Here is a 25,360-nt window from a genome sequence, read left to right as displayed (position 1 = left end):
TTTTTGTAAGTTCTTAACAGCAACAGGACTGTAATATATGGTTCTAGGATGGTGCACAGGGGATGTGTCCTCACACTGCTGTGCTCTGTGCACTCTACATTGCTGCTTCTCTGAGTAAGAGGGGAGCAGCTCAGTGCAGAGAGTGAAGAGCACAGCAGTGTGAGGACTACAAAGTATAATCAGTAGCAGTATAGTCAGTGCCACAATAACCGGACTCACAAGACATGAGGCCAGTGTGAGGTTCTGCATTATATTCTGCAGCTGGCGCTGACCCAATCCCGCATTGTCATATAGAGACCCCCAGCCCCCGGTGCCCCCCTGTTACACCAGGACCACCCGGCTCTCCTGTTTCCTGAGGCCAGACACATTGTAGCAAAGCATAGATTGGGCAAATATTTAGTCTCACATTATCCTCCTGATTGATACATTGTAGCAAATTGAAAATGTATCTATTTTGCTGGAGTTGTTGAGAGTGTAGACAATGCTCTGTGAGCTCCAGAACCCAGACATTGTAGCAAAGTAAAGACCTGTCAATCTTACAGAGCATTGTCCATCATATAGAGAAGTAATCTACTCCCCTGGTCCTAGAGCCCTGCATATCTTCGGCTGAGCTGAGTGTGCATGTGTATCCTGAGATCCCAGGTAATAGCTGCCAGGATTGAAGGGATTCCCTTTCCCCAGTCTTAAAGGGATTCGTAATTTATACTCTTGATCCGTCTTAAAGGGGAAGTTTAAAGATATCATATAGAATTAGAGTTGAGCTGCAGTACCTCGGCACCACCACAACACAGAGGGGGCGCCATCTCCTTCCAGCACATCAGATGGGGGACCCTCGGGAGGCTAATATTAACCCCTTTACTACCAAGGACCACCAGGGAAGTTAATATTGCCCACCCCTCCCCACTGCCCTAGACCCTCAGGGATGCTAATATTAACCCCCTTATTGCTATGGACCACCAGGGAAGCTACTATTAACTCCCTTAATTACCATGGACCACCACAGATGCTAATACTAGCCCCCTCTCACATCCACTGCCCTAGACCACCAGGGATAATAATCTTAACCCCTTTATTACTATGGACCACCAGGGATGCTAATATTGCCCCCCTCCCACTGCTCTAGACCCCCAGGGATGCTAATATTAACCCCCGAAATGCTGTGGTCCACAAGAGCTGCATTATAACATTAACCCCCTATTACTCCAGACCACCAGGGATGCCTAGATTAACCCCTACTCTAGCTTAGGCCACCAGAGATGCTGATATTAACCCCTCCCTATACTACCACAGACCACAAGAAATGCTTAATTTAACCCCTTGCTGCCCCAGATTACCATAGATGCCGATATAAACCAGTTTATGACTGCCACTTGACCACCAGGGATGATGTTTTTAAAACTTTACTTCTTTAGTTTACCTGGAACCTATATAACACAAGACCACCACTGATTATAACAGTAACCACTTACCCTCCTCGACCAGCAAGGGCGCCCCCATTAACCCCTTCCCTAGGGCCAAGGATGGTGAGTTCAGCTCCTCCTCTAGCTTAGGCCACCAGGGATTCTGATATTAACCATTTACTGCTCTAGGTCACCAGAGAAGCTGGTAGCACCTCCTATTACCCCTGTCCAACAAAACTGCTGACATTAACCCTATCAAAACACTAGCCCAGCAGGGATGCTAATTTTAACCATTCACTCCCATACACCACAATGGATGCTTTGTGTAACCCTGACTTCTTTGACCCTTGGAAATGCTGATATTAACTTAACTTAATATATTACCCCCAGACCACCAGGACTAACATTCTGCTTATTTTCTCTCTCGCAGAGTCGAAAAAGAAGAAAAAGGAAGGGAAGAAGCAGGACAAGATGGTGGACTGAGGCAAATATGGGGGGGGGCCCGGCAAGAAGACGACATCAGGGGTGGCACCGGACGCATAACAAATTATCTACCTGTAGTAGCGGAAGGGATGGGGGGGGGGGACGTATTCTGTAGTGTTGTTTTTGGTGGAGGGGGTAACACTGTGTTAGGCGAGGATGAGGAGCGAAGTACTTACCTTTACTTAGACTTGTACATAGCGGGCGGGAGGAACCGTAGCGTTCTGTAGGAATATTTCGGACGTAACTGAGTCAGGGAGGGGGGGGTGTTTATATCTTGTTTATATTGCTATATCATCCTATGTACTGTAGACCAGGGCGGTCCAGATGTCATGTGACCCCCCAAAATTTTGACAATAAAATTTTATACACTTCTGGTTGCCACTAGGGGGAGCTCACTGCATACAGATTGTAAATGGGAGGATCTGTATAGAAATTGTTTCATGTAGTGAGCTCCCCCTGGTGTTGGCTGTAAGGGATCGCAAGGGGATGATGAAAAGTGAAGAATAATGAATAGTGCGACATTGTAACGAGGGTGCGGGGGTCCTATTGGTCCATGTATAATCCCGTGGTGTAGACTGCGTTTAATCGACTAATCCTTGTGTACGTGTGTTTTATTACAGTTGGGATATTTTCAAGGCAATAAACCGTTTTAAAACTACACGTGAGAGGGTCACTTTTTTAAAAAATTTAATACTTACATTCCGGCAAAGTTAGGGAACTCCTCTGTTGCTCTGTTGATGTTGCCTGAGGCGAGAGGCTCAACTCGCCTCATCGCTTAGTGCACCCTTGCAGATGAGACCCGTGCCCATGTTGCCGCCCCCACCTTTCTGAAGTTGGTGCCGCCTGAGGCGAGAGGCTCAACCACTACTATAATATCATGTTATTTTTTAGTAGATAGGTTCTTCATGCAGTATCTCTCACCCGTCCTGACATCGGGTGTGAAGAAACACTATTACTACTAGTCAGATCCTGTGCCCGTGTTGCCGCCCCCACCTTTCTGCAGTGGGTGCCGCCTGAGGCGAGAGGCTCAACCACTACTATAACATCATGTTATTTTTTAGTAGATAGGTTCTTCATGCAGTATCTCTCACCCGTCCTGACATCAGGTGTGAAGAAACACTATTACTACTAGTCAGATCCTGTGCCCGTGTTGCCGCCCCCACCTTTCTGCAGTGGGTGCCGCCTGAGGCGAGAGGCACAACTTGCCTCTCAAATGTTTGACCATTGCAGATCAAAGCATTTTAATTAAACAGGAGCTCCTAAATAAAAACAGCCCCCAGACCAGACACCTTAATAAGCAGATCAAAGAACACATTCCCTGAATGTATACAGACCCCAGACTGGACCCCCTCAACAACTCAATGCAGACTCCCTTAAGAACTAGCATTATATCATGCTATATTTTAGTATGTGGGTTCTTCGTGCAGTATCTCACACCTGTCCTGACATCAGATATTTTTAATCGTCAGATCCTCTGTCTGTGTTGCCGCCCCCACCATTCTGCAGTTGGTAACGCCTGAGGCGAGAGGCTCAACATGCCTCTCGAATGTTTGACCATTGTAGGTCAAAGTATTTTAATTAAACGGGAGCTCCTAATTAAAAACAACCCCCAGACCAGACACCTTAATAAGCTGATCAAACAACACACTCCCTAAATGTATACAGACCCCAGAATGGACCCCCCCCTACAAGTCAATACAGACTCCCTTAACCACTACTACAATATCATGTTATTTTTCAGTATGTGGGTTCTTTATGCTGTATCTCACACCCATCCTGACATCAGGTGTGAAGAGACACTATTTTTAATCATCAGATACTGTGCCTGTGTTGCCGCCCCCACCTTTCTGCAGTTGGTGCCGCCTGAAGCGAGAGGCTCAACTTGACTTTCAAATGCTTGACCATTGTAGATCAAAGCATTTTAATTAAACGGGACCTCCTTACCCAGATCTCCTAAATACAGATCCGGTTCCCTAAACTATTACAGACCCCCAGGTTCCAAACTAAATCCAGATTTTCAGCCCCATTTTGGGTACTGATGGGAGAGAATTTGGAATTTGTATATATAAAGAATATCTACAGATTATAGAAAACCTGTTTTGGTTGCTCACGCTCTTTTCCACTAGGGGGAGCCCACCTTACACCACGGAGCATGGAGGGTGGGCTACCAGCGACTAGACGTCTACGTGTTCATCTACTGCTCCCATGGTGCACTGCAGGGTGCTGGTAACCACACAGGGGTGAAGCTTGTCAAATTTTTGGGTGAAGCTTGTCAATAAATTTTTTGAAATAACATATACAGGTGCACCTGAGGCGTGTCCTCACACTGCTGTGCTCTGTGCTCTCTGTAGCCAGTGTTAGGTACTGGCCCAGGAGGTAAGGTAATCACACCTTAGTAGTAGGACTGTAAAATATGGATTTATATTCCCTAATTGCTACAGGTGCAGCTGAAGTGTTTCCTCACACTGCTGTGCTCTGAGCAATGAACTGTTCCACATATCTCCCCTGCTGTTAGTAAGAGCTGTATGAGGCTTCTGATAGAACCCTACCATCAGTCATTCAGAGCATATTGAAGTTGCACCAGCTCAGCGCATAAGGCACAGAGCACAGCAGTGTGAGGACACTCACATGTTCTATCCTAAATATACAATTCAGGAATATTAATCCTTATATCACAGTCCTGCTGCTACTAACAACATACACAAAGGTATCATTACACATCCTCCCAGGGACAATGCCAAACACCATTTGCAGAGAGAACAGCAGTGTGAGGACACGCCCACAGTATGATTCTGGAGTATAAATCCACAAATCAGAGTCCTGCTGCTACTAACAATATACATAAAGGTATAATTACACATCCATTGCCAAACACCGTCTGCAGAGAGAACAGCAGTGTGAGAACACACCTACAGTACGATCCTGGAGTATAAATCCACATATCACAGTCCTCCTGCTACTAACAATATACATAAAGGTCTGATTACACATCTCACCAGGGACAATGCCTAAAACTGGCTTCAAAGAGCACAGAGCACAGCAGTGTGAGGACACATCTCCAGTGCAAACCTGGAGTATAAATCCATATTTCACAGTCCTGCTGCTACTAACAACATGCACAGAGATATAATTACACATCTCTCCAAGGACAATACCTAACACTGGCTGCAGAGGGAACAGAGCACAGCAGTGTGAGGGCCCCTTTAAATACCTTTGAACACCCACTGCTTCTGGCTCCTCTGAGATGCCTTGAAGTATGGAGTCCTGGTGTTGGCCGATGCCTGGACCCCCCACTAGTACAGAAACCTGGGGGTCCCCTACACCCGCAGACTAAAAACTTATATACCGTCAGCCTATAAAGTTGTGGACCCGTCCTTTAAGAAGACAAGAATAAAATTCTGTAAAAAAAACCCCCAAAACATAAAAAGTCAAGCAATTACCATGGCAACTGCAGTTTCCATGGCGACACTTGATTATTTATATTTATTTTTGTACATTTCAATATGAATCCTGATCCTAAACAGGATCACAACAAAGTCATTAATTACCCAGTAACGAGATCCCCGGCGGGAGACGGTCCTGGAAGAATCACTGCAAAGACTTAAAGGGGCTTCTGGATGGGACAACCCCCCGAGGACTACTTCAATGACAGGGGGGCGGGGCCATCTTTGGGACTCCGTGCCCAATTGTTCTCAACACTGGGGTGGTGGGGGGAGAATCATCTCTATCACAGAAACCCTACCAACTCCAGGAACAAAGGAATAATAAAGATTTGTATTCAAAAAGTTCTCTGCAGTAGAAGATGGAATAATTGCTCAGCAGGGGTTGACTGGACATTTAAGCTCCGCCCCTGAGGAACTCAAGTTTGTGTAAAACCTGCTTTTTAGTAGTTCCCATTATAGGATTGTGTACAATGCTTATGGTGGCATAGAGGGGACTTCTTTACCCATTATGTAGGGCGGTAAAAAACTATTCAGAGCATTGGAGTAGTTCAACGCAGAGAGCTAAGAGCACAGCAGTGTGAGGACACTTCTCTGAAATATACTTTGCTGAAATATAAACCCATGTTTCTCAGTCTTGTTACCACTTACACAGCTCTACAGGTGCAATACCTATCATTAGGTGCAGGGGGCACAGAGCATAGCAGTGTGAGGACAACCCCAATTACTATTCTGGAATATCAATATTTCACCATATTTCACAGTCCTGCTTCTACTAATAACATACACAAAGGTCTAATTACACATCTCTCCAGGAACAATACCAAACACTGTGTGCAGAGAGCTAAGAACACAGCAGTGTGAGGTCCTCACAAATAAGCTATCCCGGAATATATACCCATGTTCCTCAGTCTTGTTACCTCATACACTAAGGTATGATTACACAGCACTACAGGAGTAATACCTATCATTAGGTGCAGGGGGCACAGAACATAGCAGTGTGAGGACAACCCCATTACAATTCTGGAATATCAATCCATATTTCACAGTCCTGCTTCGAGAATGGAGCGGCTCGATGCAGAGAGCTCAGAGCACAGCAGTGTGAGGTAGTAGAATGTCATGTGACCACTTCAATGTCACGGAAGGTCACCCAGACAGGAAGAATACACTAGATAAAGCAAAACATTGTAACAGAAGCGCCGCTCTGCACAGGTGGATCGCGTTCTCCCCCTTTTCATTACGTTCCGTCACTTCCACAATATGTCAGGCATCAAAATAGAATCCGGATTTTTCCCCTTTTTCTGCCGAGAAACTCTGGAAAAAAACATCAACATATGTTTCTGTATCGCCAACAGTGGGATGTGTACAATACCGTACGCAGCCCCCCCTCCACTATACCGCCACGCGCTGACCCTCATACCGCCAGATGGGCCGCAATGTGTTGCGTTGCGATGAAAAACTTGGCAGGAGTGTTATAGGAATATGTAGATAATACGGTCAGCGAGGAGACCGAACCTGATGTTATCCTGTACTCCACTCACATCCAAAGCTGCAACCGAAAAAATTCTGCTCCTAGACTAACTTACATGGACTAGATAGTCGCTGACTGCGCCTTGTTCTATACTGGGATCATGCTGGTGTAGTATTATTATTGAGCACTCTATGGCGCCATTATTGTATTATTGATGAGATGTACAGTTATTACTGTGCACCATATGGCACCATGATGTAGGTACAGTATTGTGGCTGCTTAATGGCAGTGTTATTGTATTGTACTGCTATTACTGAGCACCATATGGCACTATTATTTAAGTGTTGGTTTGTACTGTTGTAAAGGAGCACCGTATGGCGCTATTAGATGCTTTGTATTACTATTATGTGCTATATGTATTGTACTGATAGGATAGGGCACTTTATGAAGCTGCGGTATTGATTTATTATTATTGGGAACTCTATGGCGCCATATTGTATTGTTGTTATTAGGTGCTTAATGTGTTCTACTTATATGGTCGCTGGGGATGGGCATCGTTTTGTAAGGTTATTTTGAGCACCTTATGGCAGCATTATTTTGGGGCTTTATTATTCTGCTATTATTGAGCACTATATGGCAGCATTATTTATTAAGGGGCTGCACTATCCTGTTAATGCTGGGCAATGAATGGACTATAATTTATTAGGGAGCTGTATTACCCTGTTACTGTTGGGCACTCTATGGCACTATTATTTATTGAGGGGATGTATTATCCTCTTACTGTTGGGCACTCTATGGCGCTATTATTTATAAGAGGCTATATTATTCTGTTACTGTTGGGCACTCTATGGCGCTATTATTTATAAGAGGCTATATTATTCTGTTACTGTTGGGCATTCTATTGCGCTATTATTTATTGAGGGGATGTATAATCCTTTTACTGTTGGGCACTCTATGGCGCTATTATTTATTGAGGGGATGTATAATCCTTTTACTGTTGGGCACTCTATGGTGCTATTACTTAGTCACTGTATTATGCTGTTATTGCTGGGTACTGTATGGTACTATAATTTATTAGGGAATGTATTATTCTGTTACTGCTGGACACTGTATGGTGCTATTATTTATTGAGGGGGCTGTATTATAATGTTTGTATTGGCACTATATGGCACAATTATTTATAAGGAGGCTGTATTATCCTGTTACTGTTCGGCACTCTATGGCGCTATTATTTATTGAGGGGATGTATAACCCTGTTACTGCTGGGCACTCTATGGCGCTATCAGTTTGGCTCTGCCTAGAAGTTGGTTGCTGTATTGTTCTTTCACTGGGTACTTGAGGAAGCCATTATTTTGGGACTGTATTATCCTCTTAGTATTGTCACTCTATGGCACTATTATTTATTGAGGGGCTGTATTATCCTGTTACTCTTGGGCACTCTATGGTGCCATCAACTTGGCTCTGCCAAGAACTTCCTTTTTGGTAATGTATTCTACTAGTGCTGTATTGTCTTGGAACGGGGTGCTTGAGGAGGCCATTATTTTGGGACTGTTTTACGTCAATGTAAATCGGACACAATTATTATTATCCTGTTACTATTGGGCACTCCATGGCACTATTATTTATTGAGGGGCTGTATTATCCTGTTACTAGTGCTGTATTGTCCTGGAACTGGGTACTTGAGGAGGCCATTATTTTGGGACTGTTTTATGCCAATGTTAATCGGACACGATTATTATTATCCTGTTACTATTGGGCACTGCATGGCACTATTATTTATTGAGGGGCTGTATTATCCTGTTACTAATGTATTCTACAAGTGCTGTATTGTCCTGGAACTGGGTACTTGAGGAGGCCATTATTTTGGGACTGTTTTACGCCAATGTAAATTGGACACAATTATTATTATCCTGTTAATTTTGGGCACTCCATGGCACTATTTATTGAGGGGCTGTATTATTCTGTTGGTAATGTATTCTACTAATGCTGAATTGTTCTGGAACAGGGTACTTGAGGAGGCCATTATTTTGGGACTGTATTATGCTAATGTTAATTGGACACAATTATTATTATCCTGTTACTATTGGGCACTCCATGGCACTATTATTTATTGAGGGGCTGTATTATCCTGTTACTAGTGTATTCTATTAGTGCTGTATTGTCCTGGAACGGGGTACTTGAGGAGGCCATTATTTTGGGACTGATTGTTATACCATACATTACTACACTTCAATATAACTTGTATTGTCTTTATGGCATTATTATAGCGGCACTATTATACGGGTATAGTGTGGTGGTAATATATGGCTGATTTTTGTGTATTTTTGTGAATTTTTTCGCAGTATTTTCTGTTTCTCCGCCGCTTTACCCACGCAGGATCCCTGTGCGTCTCACGTCTGTCCACGCTCTCTCGCTCGCAGTCTCTCTTCAGCACAGCTGTCTCATGCATTATACACACTGTGCAGATTTTCTTGTTGCTCGGTGGATTTTCTCTTCTCTCCGCGGCTGTGCGGAGGGATAAGTGCGCGGGGATTTTGGGGGTCCGCTTTGTGTTCTGGAGCTCAGCTTGTCATTTTAATTGGACGCCGCGCTTTGCTCTGACAAATCTGTCCCCGGCTTTGTGAATTCTAAATTCTGACAACATTGTAGTCAGGTTTTTCCTCTTTATCATTCAACTTTCCTGAGATCCTGAATGGCAGAAAGTTAATATTGCTAAATTTTTAGACTGATACTTACCACCCCCTACTGGTGGCAGTGCGGTATTACACCTGCTCCAATAGCACAGGCAGCTAATGAGCTCCACAGTCTGAAGGAGGCCCTGACCTCAGCGCTGATAAGATGAGGCCGGTGCAGACGTCAACCTGTCACCATGTAAACGGCCGCTCACTCTTCTCTTATTTAGTTCTGATTGATCCGCGCTCTTATCTCGCCACATTGGTCAATACGACATCGACCGCGTCCAACTATTATACAAGATACTGTCCACTTATTGCTTCACCGATATACGGCTATTATCCAATCTATAGGAACACTCGGCACAGCAAGACATATATACTGCACTTACTATAAGGATAATACAGGGTGTAGTGTCAGGTATGTACACAGTGACTGCACCAGCAGCAGAATAGTTCGTGCTGGATCATTCTGCTGTGAACTGCTGACGGGTGTGGTTGTGTGCTGCTGAGCTCCTGCACCACCTGGTGGAAGACCAATCCACCCAGGCCTGCTCTCTCCTCCCCAGGGAGGGAGTAGGTTTCTGGGATGAGTGAGCCAGGAAAATCCCAGGCTTCTGCCTCCCGGACCAGGCCGGCGGGGGGCAGGAGAAGCCAGTTGCCGGCCAAAGCGGAGGGGGTAAGAAGATCTGCCCGGAGCCAAGGACGCAGCGATGTGACCTCGGCTGCCACCCCCAAGACCCAGGGAAGCTGCAAGGTCTCCAGATCACAGAAGATCAAGGCAAGTAACATCAGCCTGAGTGCTCCTCCTGGAAAGCTGAGTGACTGTGCGGGAAAGCTGGGTGGTTCAGCTGAAAAGCTGGGTGCTCACGGAGGTGTGCAAAAGGCATGGGGTGATCTTAAGGCCCGGGAGTCTGCTACCATCTATGGCTCCCGGATTGCTGAGCACCTCCGTGAGTACGAGGAAGCCGGAAAAGCGCTGAGGAGGCTCCAGGAGGAGATAAGGGAGACCTTGGCCCTAGCGGGGGTGGCCACTAAGAAGAAAAAGTCTGATCTTCTTACCACCATAGACAGACTAAAAGCCGAGGTCACCGCTCTGCAGGAGAAGCGACATCTAATCCGCGAGCACAGCGGTCCGTTCCGCGAAAAGTTGGAAAACGACGCCCGGTTTGAGGAAATGCGCCAGGAGCAGTTAAGAAAGCAAAAGGGGCTTGAGATCCAGGCGGATGATGGCGATGATGAGGAGGATGAGGAAGACCTGCCGTGTCCGTCTGGTGGCCTGCACCAACACCAGCAGGCCTCGCACGACAGGCTGCCTGCGGAGCAAGCGCCATTACCATCAGGCTGCGGCTCTGCCAACCTGGAGGAGGAAAGTGATGACAGCGGCCAGGGGGGGGCGCTAATGGCTCAGATCCGTCAGCTTGAGTCCCCAGTTCACCTCCAGAACTTCTCCTTCGGCGATGATATGCCAGATGACGACCTAAAGAGAAAGAAGAGAGCCAGGAAGACCAAGGCGTCTCAGGAGGTGAATCTGGTGTTTCGTCCCCTCCCTGTTTCCTCCGGGCGGGCAGCAGTGCCAGCCTGTCGTGTAGGCCCCGTTGCCCAGCCCAGCACGAATCCTGCAGTGGACTCGGTGCCAGGGTGCGGGGAGATTGCAAAGCCACGTTCTATCATGGCGCAGAGCACCAGCCTTGTTTGTAGTAGCAAGGATGGTGCAGGGAAGGCATCGGCCGAAAGGCCGGACAGTGAGGGCGATCCGGCAGGTCCTGGTACTGTGCGCTGCCCCCTAGTGGGAGGGGGGGGTGGCCCAGTGGCGGTAGCTCCTGTGGCTCCTAGCACTGTGGCTGTTGCTTGCTCCGGTGAGCAGCGGCAGTGTGATGGGGCTGCTGGGGCTTGTGGTGCGGCGCCTCCCAAGCGTCCTGTGCAGCCTGCGGGAAAGGGCGCAGGAAAGGTTTTATTTTGTATTGGCTCATCTGACCCTGGAGATGGCACAAAGAGACTGTCCGGAGTAAATAAAGACAGGAGGCCTCTTGCATCTAGTGAGCAGCGATGCTCCAACCTTATAAAAACTGCGGGACAACAAGGGGTTAATGCCAATGAGGCAGAGGGCACAAGTAAGATCGGGGTTGGAGCTGCCTCTTCTCAGGCTGAATCAGCTATGGAGGTGGCTCTACCCCCAGTGCCCAGTGACGCTGAGGCAACCCCAGGTCCTCCTGGCCCAGCTGGTGTGAGTGATGCAAGGAAGCGAGGGAAGCGAGACAGTAATGTACATAGTGTGGTGAGTGTGGGAGTGGTGGATGGTGCTGAGGGGGTTAATCATGTGGTTTGTGCTGATCCATCTGCACCCCCAGTGGTGGCCGCTCCCATAAGGAGCTATGCGAGTGTCACTGCTGGGGCAAGTGGGGTTAACTCCTTGTCTCCTGGCTCTGGGAACAGCGTTTTGCAAAGGCGTCTTCTGGAGGCTCTCAGGAGAGGGGAAAAGTCAATCAATGTAGAGGGGAGAGAGGTTGATCTGTCCTTCTGGACAGACAGGCATGGCCTGGCAGCCTTCCAAGAGAAAAGGGGGGGAGAGACTGTATGGTCTTTACCCACAACTGGGCCCGGAGCTGCCCGTAGGAATGTGGTTCGTCTTCGCTGGAGGGGCAGTGACGCATGCCCACCCAGGTCAAGGGTGGTGGAGCTCCTCCTGAAGATGAACTTCAGGGCTAGTGACATCTTTGCCCTGATACATCCTTATGGTACTCCGGAGTTCGATGTCAGCTTTGTTCGGCCGGAGGGCTTAGAGCTCTTCTGGTCGAATTATGAGCTGGCAAAGAACGAGCCCGCATGGCGAGACTTTGCTGTGCAAGCAGTGTCTCGCCAAAACGCAGTCAAGAAAGTGACCGTTTTGACCCGTAACGAGTCACTTTCTTGCATGGACATCATGACTTGGCTAAGTCGTTATGGTGAGGTTGTACAGGTACCGCAGAAAAACCGCGATGAATTTGGCATTTGGTCTGGGGCCTGGACCTTCATGATGAAGTTGAAGTGTTCAGGCGGCACAGTCGCCCACATTCCCTCTTCAGCCTTTCTTGGGCGGGACAGAATCCTGATTTTCTACCAGGGGCAGCCGAAGGTCTGTCACAGGTGCGGTGACCCCACACACTTTAGCGCCAGCTGCCAAGTGCAGAAGTGCGCTTTGTGTGGTGGGCTAGGTCATCTCGCTGCATCCTGTAAGGACATTAGGTGTAACCTGTGTGGTGAGCTCGGTCACCCTTTCAGCCGTTGTCCTCGCTCCTTTGCCAATGCGGTTGTGACCCCAGTGGAGGAGAGCCATGAGGTTGCTTCTGCTGGGGAAGGTACCAGCAGAGGTGGAGATGCTGAGGGGCCTGTGAAGAAAAGTAAGAATAAGTCACCTTCTCAGTTGAGGCGGCTTGAAGCCAGACAAAAAGGGAGAGAACTGGGGAAGCCTCAGTCTGCTGGGGTGACCCTTGGTCCTTCCTCAGAGGCTGGTCATGCTACTGAGGCCCTGAGGGATGATGAGTTGGATGAGGAGGTCAGGAGGATGGAGCGCGAGAAAGGTGCCATGTCCTCCACGTCCTTCCATTATGAGAGTATGGATGAGGATAACAGGATTTGGCTAGAAAATAAGCGCAAGCAGAAAAAGAAAAAACGCGGCCTATCTAAGGTACCTAAGGAAGGGAAAACTTCCTCCCCTCTGGTTGAGCTTTCCAACCGGTTCCTCACCCTCGATGAGATCGCCTCCTCGGAAGGAGAGGCTGAGGGTGGGGTTCTGGAGGTGGCGGCGGAGCAGCCTGCAGGGGGCGCCGAGTCTCTATCCTCTGGGGAAGCCGGGTCCTCAGAGTGGGAGACTGACTCAGAGCCAGGAGACAAGGACGAAGGAGAGGGTGGTCCGGGTGGGTCCTTGGGGGCCAGTAATAACATGGACACCTCAATTTCGTTAAAAAGAAGTTGCCCCAATTCTGAAGGGAAAAGGGAAAAGGCATCATCTTCAGAGGAGAGTCGGGGGAAGGGAAATAGTAAGAAAAAAGCCGTCTAACTTAATCACTCATGATGGCGGCACCCACTCCGTTGACGCTGGCGTCCATTAATGTCGCCAGCATTAAGTCTGATGCGGCTAGATTTGCGGCCTTTGATTTTCTCGGCCGTGTTGAAGCCGACATTTTATTTTTGCAGGAGACCAGGCTGCCAGATTTGGCTGCCGTGTTTAAAGCTAAGAGGGAATGGAGACACGGGCCTTCCTATTGGTCTCTTGCGGCCGAGCCGTATAGCGGAGTGGCGGTCCTTTTTACCGCGCCGGTAGAATGCCGACGAGTTATTGAGTTAGAAATGGGGAGGTGCCTGATCCTGGATGTCCTCATGAAGGGACAAGAACTTCGCCTAATTAACATCTATGGTCCCCAGTCCAAGTGGGACAGGAAGTGTCTCTTTATGAGGATCAAGCCTTACCTTTTTACAAGTCGGCAGGTGGTCTTTGGAGGGGACTTCAATGCTGTCACGAGGTCCCAGGATAGGGGAGGTTCCAGAGACAAGCTGACTTATGATTGCGTCGCTCTTAATAGCATAGCTAGTGAGGCTCGCCTGGTGGATGTCCACATCCGGCACACCCCAGGCCACGCGGGGTTCACCTATTATAGGGGTAGCTGCAGGTCTAGAATAGACAGGTTTTATTTAAAGGAGGAAGCCATCTCTTCAGCAGTGTCCGTTGTTGAGGTGGAGTTCTCCGACCACTGTCTAATTTTGTTTTCTCTGAATGTTACAGAGACCCCCCGGATGGGAAGAGGCTACTGGAAGCTCAATTCGTCTCTCCTGGAAGAAGCAGAGATAAGACAATCCTTTGAGGACTTTCTTCAGAGCCAGGTACCATTGCTGGGCCTTTGTAGCAGTAAGTCAGAGTGGTGGGAGATGCTCAAGAAAAGGGTGGCGAGATTCTTCCGCCAGCTCTCGAGCCTCAGGAGCCTGGACAGGTACCGCCTGTATCAGGGCCTGAGGAGGAAACTCGAGCATCTCGTCTCGACTGGAGGTAGTCGTGAGGACATCTCCAGAGTGAAATCCTTGCTGAAGAGGTGTCAGTACGATAGACACGCATCTTTGGTTTTTGAGAGGGATTACGGGAAATACCGCTCGCCCGACCCTTACAGAAACTGCAAGATGTCAGTGAATGGTAAAGTTGTCACGGGACTGGTTGACAGTACGGGATCCCTGAAAAGGTCCAGATCAGGGATTCTGGAGGTCGTCAGATCCTTCTACTCGCACCTCTTGGGCAGGAAGGATCTAGATCGGGATGTGATGTCGGCTTTCCTGGCTGAAACTGTCCCTGAGCCAGGAGTAGACCCCTCTCTTGATGTTTTGACAGAGATGATCAGGGAAGAGGAAGTCAGCCTGGCGATTGAAGGGCTCGCCCTCAAGAAATCGCCAGGTCCGGATGGCTTAACATCTGAGTTCTATAAGACCTTTAAGGACGCCTTGGTTCCCCTCTTGACTGAGGTATTCAATGAGTGTCTTTCCTCGGGCGCTCTGCCGAAGTCAATGAGGAGGTCTGCCCTGATCATTCTGTCAAAGGGTAAGGACCGATCTCGTATTGAGAACTGGCGTCCCATAGCGCTTCTCAATACGGACAGAAAGGTTTTGGCAAAGGTGCTGTTTAATCGGCTGGTGCAGTTTGCGCCCCGGCTCCTTTCGGGGACCCAGCACTGCTCTGTTCCAGGCCGCAGTACATTTAGTGCTGTGCTTTGTGTTCGGGAGGCAGTGGAGCAGGGCAGGGCTGGTAACTGGAAGGGGTACTTGCTGTCCTTGGATCAGGCAAAAGCGTTTGATCGGGTTGACCACGAGTACCTCTGGTCTGTCCTTCTGAGGTATGGCCTGCCGGGGGAGTTTGTCAATTGGCTGAAAGTTTTGTATGCAGGGGCAGAGAGTTTCCCGCTTGTGAACGGTTGGATTGGCCGCTCTTTTGAGGTTGGGTCTGGTGTTCGCCAGGGTTGTCCTCTGAGCCCACTTTTATACGTGTTCGCGATTGACCCATTCCTTAGGAGGATTGATCGTGGGCCGTTGGTGGGAGTCGGGATGGACCAGGCGGCACCGGAAGCCACTCTAAGGGTGGTAGCGTACGCTGATGATGTCACCATTTTTGTGTCCTCGAGAGGGGAGGCGCAATGGGTGATGTCAGAGGTTGACCGCTACTCAGAGGCTTCTGGGTCCAAGATCAACCGGGATAAGTGTGAGAGTCTCTGGCTGGGAGAGGGGGATCCAGGCTTTGATCTCCCGGACACTCTTCCAGGGCCCCAAGACTCTGCCAAAGTTCTCGGCATCGAATTTGGCCAGGGGGATTACCCCATGCAAAACTGGGATGGCAGGCTTAAGATCGCCGCCCAGAAGGTGGACCAGTGGAAGGGTTGGTCTTTGACCCTCAGGGAAAGGGTGAACTTGATTAAAACTTACCTGCTCCCATTGCTGATATATCTGGGCAGTGTGTGCATGTTGCCAGAACCCCTCTGGACTCGGGTCTACAGTCTGTTCTTCCAGCTGTTATGGGGGAATAGGCTGAACCTAATCAAGAGGGAGGTTACTTACCGCACGAGGAGACAAGGAGGGTTGTGTATGGTCAACCCTGTGGTATTCCTAGTGAATACCTTTCTTAAGATCAATGTAGCAAACCTCTGGAAAGAGAGGGCTCCTCCGTGGGTATACTCCTGCAGGGGATGGTTTCGGCCTTTCTTCCAGGAATGGGAGACAGGAGGACAAGTGAAGGATCTCCGCACACCGCATGGGCATCTTCCGGCTTACGCTACCCCGGTTCTGAAGGTGATTCGCCGGTGGGGTCTGGGAATGTGGGAGATCAGGACCATGTCGAGGAAACTCCTTGACAAAAGGGTTCTGTTGACCCATTTCCAGAAGCCTCTGGCCCTCAGGGATTGCCCAAGTCGGGATCTGGGGGTGGGTTTAGGTCTTTTGAATTCCATCAGGATCCCCCTGAAGTTTTGGGACTTGACTTGGCGCTGCTTCCATGGAAAGCTGTGTGTGAGGGACAATCTGAAGTGTAGGAGCTCTGAGGAAAGGGGTTGTCCCCGGGAGGAGTGCGGTGGCCTGCTGGAGAGCATGGACCACTTCCTGCTTCAGTGCCCCTTTAACACAGAGGTGTACAACCGGGTGGGCGCTTCCATCCATTGGCCCGGGTTGGCCGGTCTCTCCTATGCGGAGTGGGCCTATGGAGCATTCAGAGGCCTGGGTGGCCGGGACCGCTGCACGTTATTCCTAGTCAGTCTAGTGGTCAGGTACCACACGTGGAACGCACGGTGTTTAGTATCGACGCAGCGTAAAATCCTCCCGGTGGATGAGGTGGTTAGGAACATTCTGGGTGACCTGGTGAAGGTGCGCTCTCTGGAGTATGAGAGGCTGGGCACGGGGAGGGCCTCTCTCCTTTGGAGGGGGTTCTCCTTTAGTGTCCCTTAGTCCGTCATCTCCTCTCCTGGTGTTGGGCTGAAGCTGACACTGCAGATTTTTGTTTTGTATCTGAGGTTATAGTGATGTAGGGGCTTGCAGGCGCCGAACCTGGGCTTTATGTGGTTGGTTTGTTATGTTGATATGTTTAATGTGTTTGTATTTTGTGTACAGTGTGTATTTATGTAGTTATAGTTAATGTGTATATAGCTTGGTTGGTTTTGGGGTGTTGGTGTTAGGGTGTTAGGTTGGGAGGGGGGTGGACGGGACTTGGACTGTACGATCCTGGGCACTGGTCTGGACTATATAGCGCGAACTTTGGACGTTAGACCAGTGTCTGGGTGGGAGGGTGATGGGCGTGGGATTTAGTTTAGTTATATTTAATGTTTTTATTTCCTGTTTGTCTTTTTTTTTTTTGCTGTGTATTCTTTAGTTATTTATGGGGAAAAAAAAAAAAAAAAGAAAAAAAAAAAAAAAAAAAAATTAGGTGGTGGGATTGGGTGAAGGTTTTGTTTTATAATGCTGATTGTGTGGTGTGTGTGTGGCTGGGCCAGGAGATTTTCGTAAGTCTCTTTTAGTTTGTATTATTGTTTTGTTATTATTATTATTGTTTTGTTTTGCCAGAAGTTATGGCTTTATTTATGTTTATTGTTGTAATGTTTTTCATTTTTATATATAAAATAAAAGATTTACAGGATGTAACTCAGGATCAGTACAGGATAAGTAATGTCATGTATGTACACAGTGACTGCACCAGCAGCAGAATAGTGAGTGCAGCTCTGGGGTATAATACAGGATGTAACTCAGGATCAGTACAGGATAAGTAATGTCATGTATGTACACAGTGACTGCACCAGCAGCAGAATAGTTCGTGCTGACTCATTCTGCTGTGAGCTGTTGGAGGGTGTGGTTGTGTGCTGCTGAGCTCCTGCACCACCTGGAGCAATCTCCATCCACCCAGGCCTGCTCTCTCCTCCCCAGGGAGGGAGTGGGTTACTGGGATGAGTGAGCCAGGAAAATCCCAGGCTTCTGCCTCCCGGACCAGGCCGGCGGGGGGCAGGAGAAACAAGTTACCGGCCAAAGCAGAAGGGGTGAGAAGATCTGCCCGGAGCCAAGGACGCAGCGATGTGACCTCGGCTGCCACCCCCAAGACCCAGGGAAGCCGCAAGGTCTCCGGTTCACAGAAGATCAAGGCAAGTAACATCAGCCTGAGTGCTCCTCCTGGAAAGCTGAGTGACTGTGCAGGAAAGCTGGGTGGTTCAGCTGAAAAGCTGGGTGCTCACGGAGGTGTGCAAAAAGCATGGGGTGAACTTAAGGCCCGGGAGTCTGCTTCCATCTATGGCTCCCGGATTGCTGAGCACCTCCGTGAGTACGAGGAAGCTGGAAAAGCGTTGAGGAGGCTCCAGGAGGAGATAAGGGAGACCTTGGCCCTAGCGGGGGTGGCCACTAAGAAGAAGAAGCCTGATCTTCTTACCACCATCAACAGGCTTAAAGCCGAGGTCACCGCTCTGGAGGAGAAGCGTCGGCTTATCCGTGAAAACAGCGGTCCGTTCCGGGAAAAGCTTGAGAATGACACCAGATTTGAAAAAATGCAACAAGAGCAGCTGAGAAAGCTGAAGGGGCTTGAGATCCAGGCGGATGATGGCGATGATGAGGAGGATGAGGAAGACCTGCCGTGTCCGTCTGGTGGCCTGCACCAACACCAGCAGGCCTCGCACGACAGGCTGCCTGCGGAGCAAGCGCCATTACCATCAGGCTGCGGCTCTGCCAACCTGGAGGAGGAAAGTGATGACAGCGGCCAGGGGGGGGCGCTAATGGCTCAGATCCGTCAGCTTGAGTCCCCAGTTCACCTCCAGAACTTCTCCTTCGGCGATGATATGCCAGATGACGACCCAAAGAGAAAGAAGAGAGCCAGGAAGACCAAGGCGTCTGAGGAGGTGAATCTGGTGTTTCGTCCCCTCCCTGTTCCCTCCGGGCGGGCAGCAGTGCCAGCCTGTCGTGTAGGCCCCGTTACCCAGCCCAGCACGAATCCTGCCGTGGACTCGGTGCCAGGGTGCGGGGAGAGTGCAAAGCCACGTTCCATCATGGCGCAGAGCACCATCCTTGTTTGCAGTAGCAAGGATGGTGCAGGGAAGGCATCGGCCGAAAGGCCGGACAGTGAGGGCGATCCAGCAGGTCCTGGTACTGTGCGCTGCCCCCCAGTGGGAGGGGGGGGTGGCCCGGTGCCAGGGGCAGTGGCGGTGGCTCCTGTGGCCCCTAGCGCTGTGGCTGCCTCTAGCTCCGGTGAGCAGCGGCAGTGTGATGGGGCTGCTGGGACTTGTGGTGCGGCGCCTCCCAAGCGTCTTGTGCAGCCTGTGGGAAAGGGTGCAGGAACAGTGTTATTTTGTATTGGTGCATCTGATCCTGGAGATGACCATAAGAGACTGTCCGGAGTAAATAAAGACAGGAGGCCTCTTGCATCTAGTGAGCAGCAATGCTCAAACCTTAGAAAAACTGCTGGACAACAAGGGGTTAATGCCAATGAGGCAGAGGGCACAAGTAAGATCGGGGTTGGAGCTGCCTCTTCTCAGGCTGTATCAGCTATGGAGGTAGCTCTACCCCCAGTGCCCAGTGACGCCGAGGCAACCCCAGGTCCTCCTGGCCCAGCTGGTGTGAGTGATGCAAGGAAGCGAGGCAGTGATGCAAGGAAGCGAGGCAGTAATGTATATAGTGTGGTGAATGTGGGGGTGGTGAATGGCGCTGAGGGGGATCCTGGTGTGAGTGCTGGTCCATCTGCACCCCCAGTGGTGGCCGCTCCCATAAGGAGCTATGCGAGTGTCACCGCTGGGGCAAGTGGGGTTAACTCCTTGTCTCCTGGCTCTGGGAACAGCGTTTTGCAAAGGCGTCTTCTGGAGGCTCTCAGGAGAGGGGAAAAGTCAATCACTGTAGAGGGGAGAGATGTTGATCTGTCCTTCTGGACAGACAGGCATGGCCTGGCAGCCTTCCAAGAGAAAAGGGGGGGAGAGACTGTATGGTCTTTACCCACAACCGGGCCCGGAGCTGCCCGTAGGAATGTGGTTCGTCTTCGCTGGAGGGGCAGTGACGCATGCCCACCCAGGTCAAGGGTGGTGGAGCTCCTCCTGAAGATGAACTTCAGGGCTAGTGACATCTTTGCCCTGATACATCCTTATGGTACTCCGGAGTTCGATGTCAGCTTTGTTCGGCCGGAGGGCTTAGAGCTCTTCTGGTCGAATTATGAGCTGGCAAAGAACGAGCCCGCATGGCGAGACTTTGCTGTGCAAGCAGTGTCTCGCCAAAACACAGTCAAGAAAGTGACCGTTTTGACCCGTAACGAGTCACTTTCTTGCATGGACATCATGACTTGGCTCAGTCGTTATGGTGAGGTTGTACAGGTACCTCAGAAAAACCGCGATGAATTTGGCATTTGGTCTGGGGCCTGGACCTTCATGATGAAGTTGAAGTGTTCAGGCGGCACAGTCGCCCACATTCCCTCTTCAGCCTTTCTTGGGCGGGACAGAATCCTGATTTTCTACCAGGGGCAGCCGAAGGTCTGTCACAGGTGCGGTGACCCCACCCACTTTAGCGCCAGCTGCCAAGTGCAGAAGTGCGCTTTGTGTGGTGGGCTAGGTCATCTCGCTGCATCCTGTAAGGACATTAGGTGTAACCTGTGTGGTGAGCTCGGTCACCCTTTCAGCCGTTGTCCTCGCTCCTTTGCCAATGCGGTTGTGACCCCAGTGGAGGAGAGCCAGGAGGTTGCTTCTGCTGGGGAAGGTACCAGCAGAGGTGGAGGAGCTGAGGGGCCTGTGAAGAAAAGCAAGAAGAAGTCGCCTTCTCAGTTAAGGCGGCTTGAAGCCAGACAAAAAGGGAGAGAACTGGGGAAGCCTCAGGTTGCTGGGGTGACCCTTGGTCCTTCCTCAGAGGCTGGTCATGCTACTGAGGCCCTGAGGGATGATGAGTTGGATGAGGAGGTCAGGAGGATGGAGCGCGAGAAAGGTGCCATGTCCTCCACGTCCTCCCATTATGAGAGTATGGATGAGGATAACAGGATTTGGCTAGAAAATAAGCGCAAGCAGAAAAAGAAAAAACGCGGCCTATCTAAGGTACCTAAGGAAGGGAAAACTTCCTCCCCTCTGGTTGAGCTTTCCAACCAGTTCCTCACCCTCGATGAGATCGCCTCCTCGGAAGGAGAGGCTGAGGGTGGGGTTCTGGAGGTGGCGGCGGAGCAGCCTGCAGGGGGCGCCGAGTCTCTATCCTCTGGGGATGCTGGGTCCTCAGAGTGGGAGACTGACTCAGAGCCAGGAGACAAGGACGAAGGAGAGGGTGGTCCGGGTGGGTCCTTGGGGGCCAGTAATAACATGGACACCTCAATTTCGTTAAAAAGAAGTTGCCCCAATTCTGAAGGGAAAAGGGAAAAGGGATCATCCTCAGAGGACAGTAGAGGGAAGGGAGTTAGTAAGAAAAAAGCCGTCTAACTCAATCACTCATGATGGCGGCACCCACTCCGTTGACGCTGGCGTCCATTAATGTCGCCAGCATTAAGTCTGATGCGGCTAGATTTGCGGCCTTTGATTTTCTCGGCCGTGTTGAAGCCGACATTTTATTTTTGCAGGAGACCAGGCTGCCAGATTTGGCGGCCGTGTTTAAAGCTAAGAGGGAATGGAGACACGGGCCTTCCTATTGGTCTCTTGCGGCCGAGCCGTATAGCGGAGTGGCGGTCCTTTTTACCGCACCGGTAGAATGCCGACGAGTTATTGAGTTAGAAATGGGGAGGTGCCTGATCATGGATGTCCTCATGAAGGGACAAGAACTTCGCCTAATTAACATCTATGGTCCCCAGTCCAAGTGGGACAGGAAGTGTCTCTTTATGAGGATCAAGCCCTACCTTTTTACAAGTCGGCAGGTGGTCTTTGGAGGGGACTTCAATGCTGTCACGAGGTCCCAGGATAGGGGAGGTTCCAGAGACAAGCTGACTTATGATAGCGTCGCTCTTAATAGCATAGCTAGTGAGGCTCGCCTGGTGGATGTCCACATCCGGCACACCCCAGGCCACGCGGGGTTCACCTATTATAGGGGTAGCTGCAGGTCTAGAATAGACAGGTTTTATTTAAAGGAGGAAGCCATCTCTTCAGCAGTGTCCGTTGTTGAGGTGGAGTTCTCCGATCACTGTCTAATTTTGTTTTCTCTGAATGTTACAGAGACCCCCCGGATGGGAAGAGGCTACTGGAAGCTCAATTCGTCTCTCCTGGAAGAAGCAGAGATAAGACAATCCTTTGAGGACTTTCTTCAGAGCCAGGTACCATTGCTGGGCCTTTGTAGCAGTAAGTCAGAGTGGTGGGAGATGCTCAAGAAAAGGGTGGCGAGATTCTTCCGCCAGCTCTCGAGCCTCAGGAGCCTGGACAGGTACCGCCTGTATCAGGGCCTGAGGAGGAAACTCGAGCATCTCGTCTCGACTGGAGGTAGTCGTGAGGACATCTCCAGAGTGAAATCCTTGCTGAAGAGGTGTCAGTACGATAGACACGCATCTTTGGTTTTTGAGAGGGATTACGGGAAATACCGCTCGCCCGACCCTTACAGAAACTGCAAGATGTCAGTGAATGGTAAAGTTGTCACAGGACTGGTTGACAGTACGGGATCCCTGAAAAGGTCCAGATCAGGGATTCTGGAGGTCGTCAGATCCTTCTACTCGCACCTCTTGGGCAGGAAGGATCTAGATCGGGATGTGATGTCGGCTTTCCTGGCTGAAACTGTCCCTGAGCCAGGAGTAGACCCCTCTCTTGATGTTTTGACAGATATGATTAGGGAAGAGGAAGTCAGCCGGGCGATTGAAGGGCTCGCCCTCAAGAAATCGCCGGGTCCGGATGGCTTAACATCTGAGTTTTATAAGACCTTTAAGGACGCCTTGGTTCCCCTCTTGACTGAGGTATTCAATGAGTGTCTTTCCTCGGGCGCTCTGCCGAAGTCAATGAGGAGGTCTGCCCTGATCATCCTGTCAAAGGGTAAGGACCGATCTCGTATTGAGAACTGGCGTCCCATAGCGCTTCTCAATACGGACAGAAAGGTTTTGGCAAAGGTGCTGTTTAATCGGCTGGTGCAGTTTGCACCCCGGCTCCTTTCGGGGACCCAGCACTGCTCTGTTCCAGGCCGCAGTACATTTAGTGCTGTGCTTTGTGTCCGGGAGGCAGTGGAACAGGGCAGGGCTGGTAACTGGAAGGGGTACTTGCTGTCCTTGGATCAGGCAAAAGCGTTTGATCGGGTTAACCACGAGTACCTCTGGTCTGTCCTTCTGAGGTATGGCCTGCCGGGTGGGTTTGTCAATTGGCTGAAAGTTTTGTACGCAGGGGCAGAGAGTTTCCCGCTTGTGAACGGTTGGATTGGCCGCTCTTTTGAGGTTGGGTCTGGTGTTCGCCAGGGTTGTCCTCTGAGCCCACTACTGTACGTGTTCGCGATTGACCCATTCCTTAGGAGGGTTGATCGTGGGCCGTTGGTGGGAGTCGGGATGGACCGGGCAGCACCGGAAGCCACTCTAAGGGTGGTAGCGTATGCTGATGACGTCACTGTTTTTGTGTCCTCGAGAGGGGAGGCGCAATGGGTGATGTCAGAGGTTGACCGCTACTCAGAGGCTTCTGGGTCCAAGATCAACCGGGATAAGTGTGAGAGTCTCTGGCTGGGAGAGGGAGGTCCAGGCTTTGATCTCCCGGACACTCTTCCAGGGCCCCAAGACTCTGCCAAAGTTCTCGGCATCGAATTTGGCCAGGGGGATTACCCCATGCAAAACTGGGACGGCAGGCTTAAGATCGCCGCCCAGAAGGTGGACCAGTGGAAGGGTTGGTCTTTGACCCTCAGAGAAAGGGTTAATCTGATCAAAACGTACCTGCTCCCATTGCTGATTTACCTGGGCAGTGTGTGCATGTTGCCAGAACCCCTCTGGACTCGGGTCTACAGTCTGTTCTTCCAGCTGTTATGGGGGAATAGGCTGAACCTAATCAAGAGGGAGGTTACTTACCGCACGAGGAGACAAGGAGGGTTGTGTATGGTCAACCCTGTGGTGTTCCTAGTGAATACCTTTCTTAAAATCAATGTAGCAAACCTCTGGAAAGAGAGGGCTCCTCCGTGGGTATACTCCTGCAGGGGATGGTTTCGGCCTTTCTTCCAGGAATGGGAGACAGGAGGACAAGTGAAGGATCTCCGTACACCGCATGGGCATCTTCCGGCTTACGCTACCCCGGTTCTGAAGGTGATTCGCCGGTGGGGTCTGGGAATGTGGGAGATCAGGACCATGTCGAGGAAAATCCTTGACAAAAGGGTTCTGTTTGCCCGTTTCCAGAAGCCTCTGGCCCTCAGGGATTGCCCAAGTCGGGATCTTGGGGTGGGTTTGAGTTTATTGAATTCCATCAGGATCCCCTTGAAGTTTTGGGACTTGACTTGGCGCTGCTTCCATGGAAAGCTGTGTGTGAGGGACAATCTGAAGTGTAGGAGCTCTGAGGAAAGGGGTTGTCCCCGGGAGGAGTGCGGTGGCCTGCTGGAGAGCATGGACCACTTCCTGCTTCAGTGCCCCTTTAACACAGAGGTGTACAACCGGGTGGGCGCTTCCATCCATTGGCCCGGGTTGGCCGGTCTCTCCTATGCGGAGTGGGCCTATGGAGCATTCAGAGGCCTGGGTGGCCGGGACCGCTGCACTTTATTCCTAGTTAGTCTAGTGGTCAGGTACCACACGTGGAACGCACGGTGCTTAGTTTCGACGCAGCGTAAAATCCTCCCGGTGGATGAGGTGGTTAGGAACATTCTGGGTGACCTGGTGAAGGTGCGCTCTCTGGAGTATGAGGGGCTGGGCACGGGGAGGGCCTCTCTCCTTTGGAGGGGGTTCTCCTTTAGTGTCCCTTAGTCTGTCATCTCCGCTCCTGGTGTTGGGCTGAAGCTGACACTGTAGATTTTTGTTTTGTATCTGAGGTTATAGTGATGTAGGGGCTTGCAGGCGCCGAACCTGGGCTTTATGTGGTTTTGATATATGTTGATATGTTTAATGTGTTTGTATCTTATGTACAGTGTGTATAGTTATATGTAGTTATAGTTCTTGTGTATATAGGTTGGTTGGTTTTGGGGTGTTGGTGTTAGGGTGTTAGGTTGGGAGGGGGGTGGACGGGATTTGGACTGTACGATCCTGGGCACTGGTCTGGACTATATAACGCGAACTTTGGACGTTAGACCAGTGTCTGGGGGGGGAGGGTGATGGGCGTGGGATTTAGTTAGTTATATTTTAGGTTATTTTATGTTATTTAATGTTATTAATGTTACTTCCGTTATATTCATTGTTATTTCTGTGTTTATTGTTTATTTATTTATGTGTATTTTGCTGTGTATTTTGATATAAAAAAAAAAAAAAAAAAAAAAAATTTAGGTGGTGGGACTGGGTGAAGGTTTTGTTTGTTTTCATGCTGAGTGTGTGGTGTGTGTGTGGCT

The 25,360-nt window shown here is 50.0% G+C and overlaps 1 protein-coding gene across 1 annotated transcript in view; it reads left to right on the top strand.

The window, feature by feature from the left end:
- PTN (pleiotrophin) overlaps nt 1-2,541 on the top strand; it is a 32,524-nt gene extending 29,983 nt beyond the window's left edge. Inside the window, exon 5 of the mRNA XM_072145173.1 lies at nt 1,831-2,541. Coding sequence (XP_072001274.1) covers nt 1,831-1,883 — 53 coding nt within the window. The 3' untranslated portion in view covers nt 1,884-2,541. The remainder of the gene's footprint in view (nt 1-1,830) is intronic.
- Nucleotides 2,542-25,360: the final 22,819 nt, after the last annotated feature.

The sequence above is a fragment of the Engystomops pustulosus genome, chromosome 4 (genome assembly GCF_040894005.1).
Source record: "Engystomops pustulosus chromosome 4, aEngPut4.maternal, whole genome shotgun sequence".
Lineage (NCBI taxonomy): Eukaryota > Metazoa > Chordata > Amphibia > Anura > Leptodactylidae > Engystomops > Engystomops pustulosus.
The sequence above is the reverse complement of the archived record's forward strand: the minus strand, read 5'-3'. Positions and strand labels throughout refer to the sequence as shown.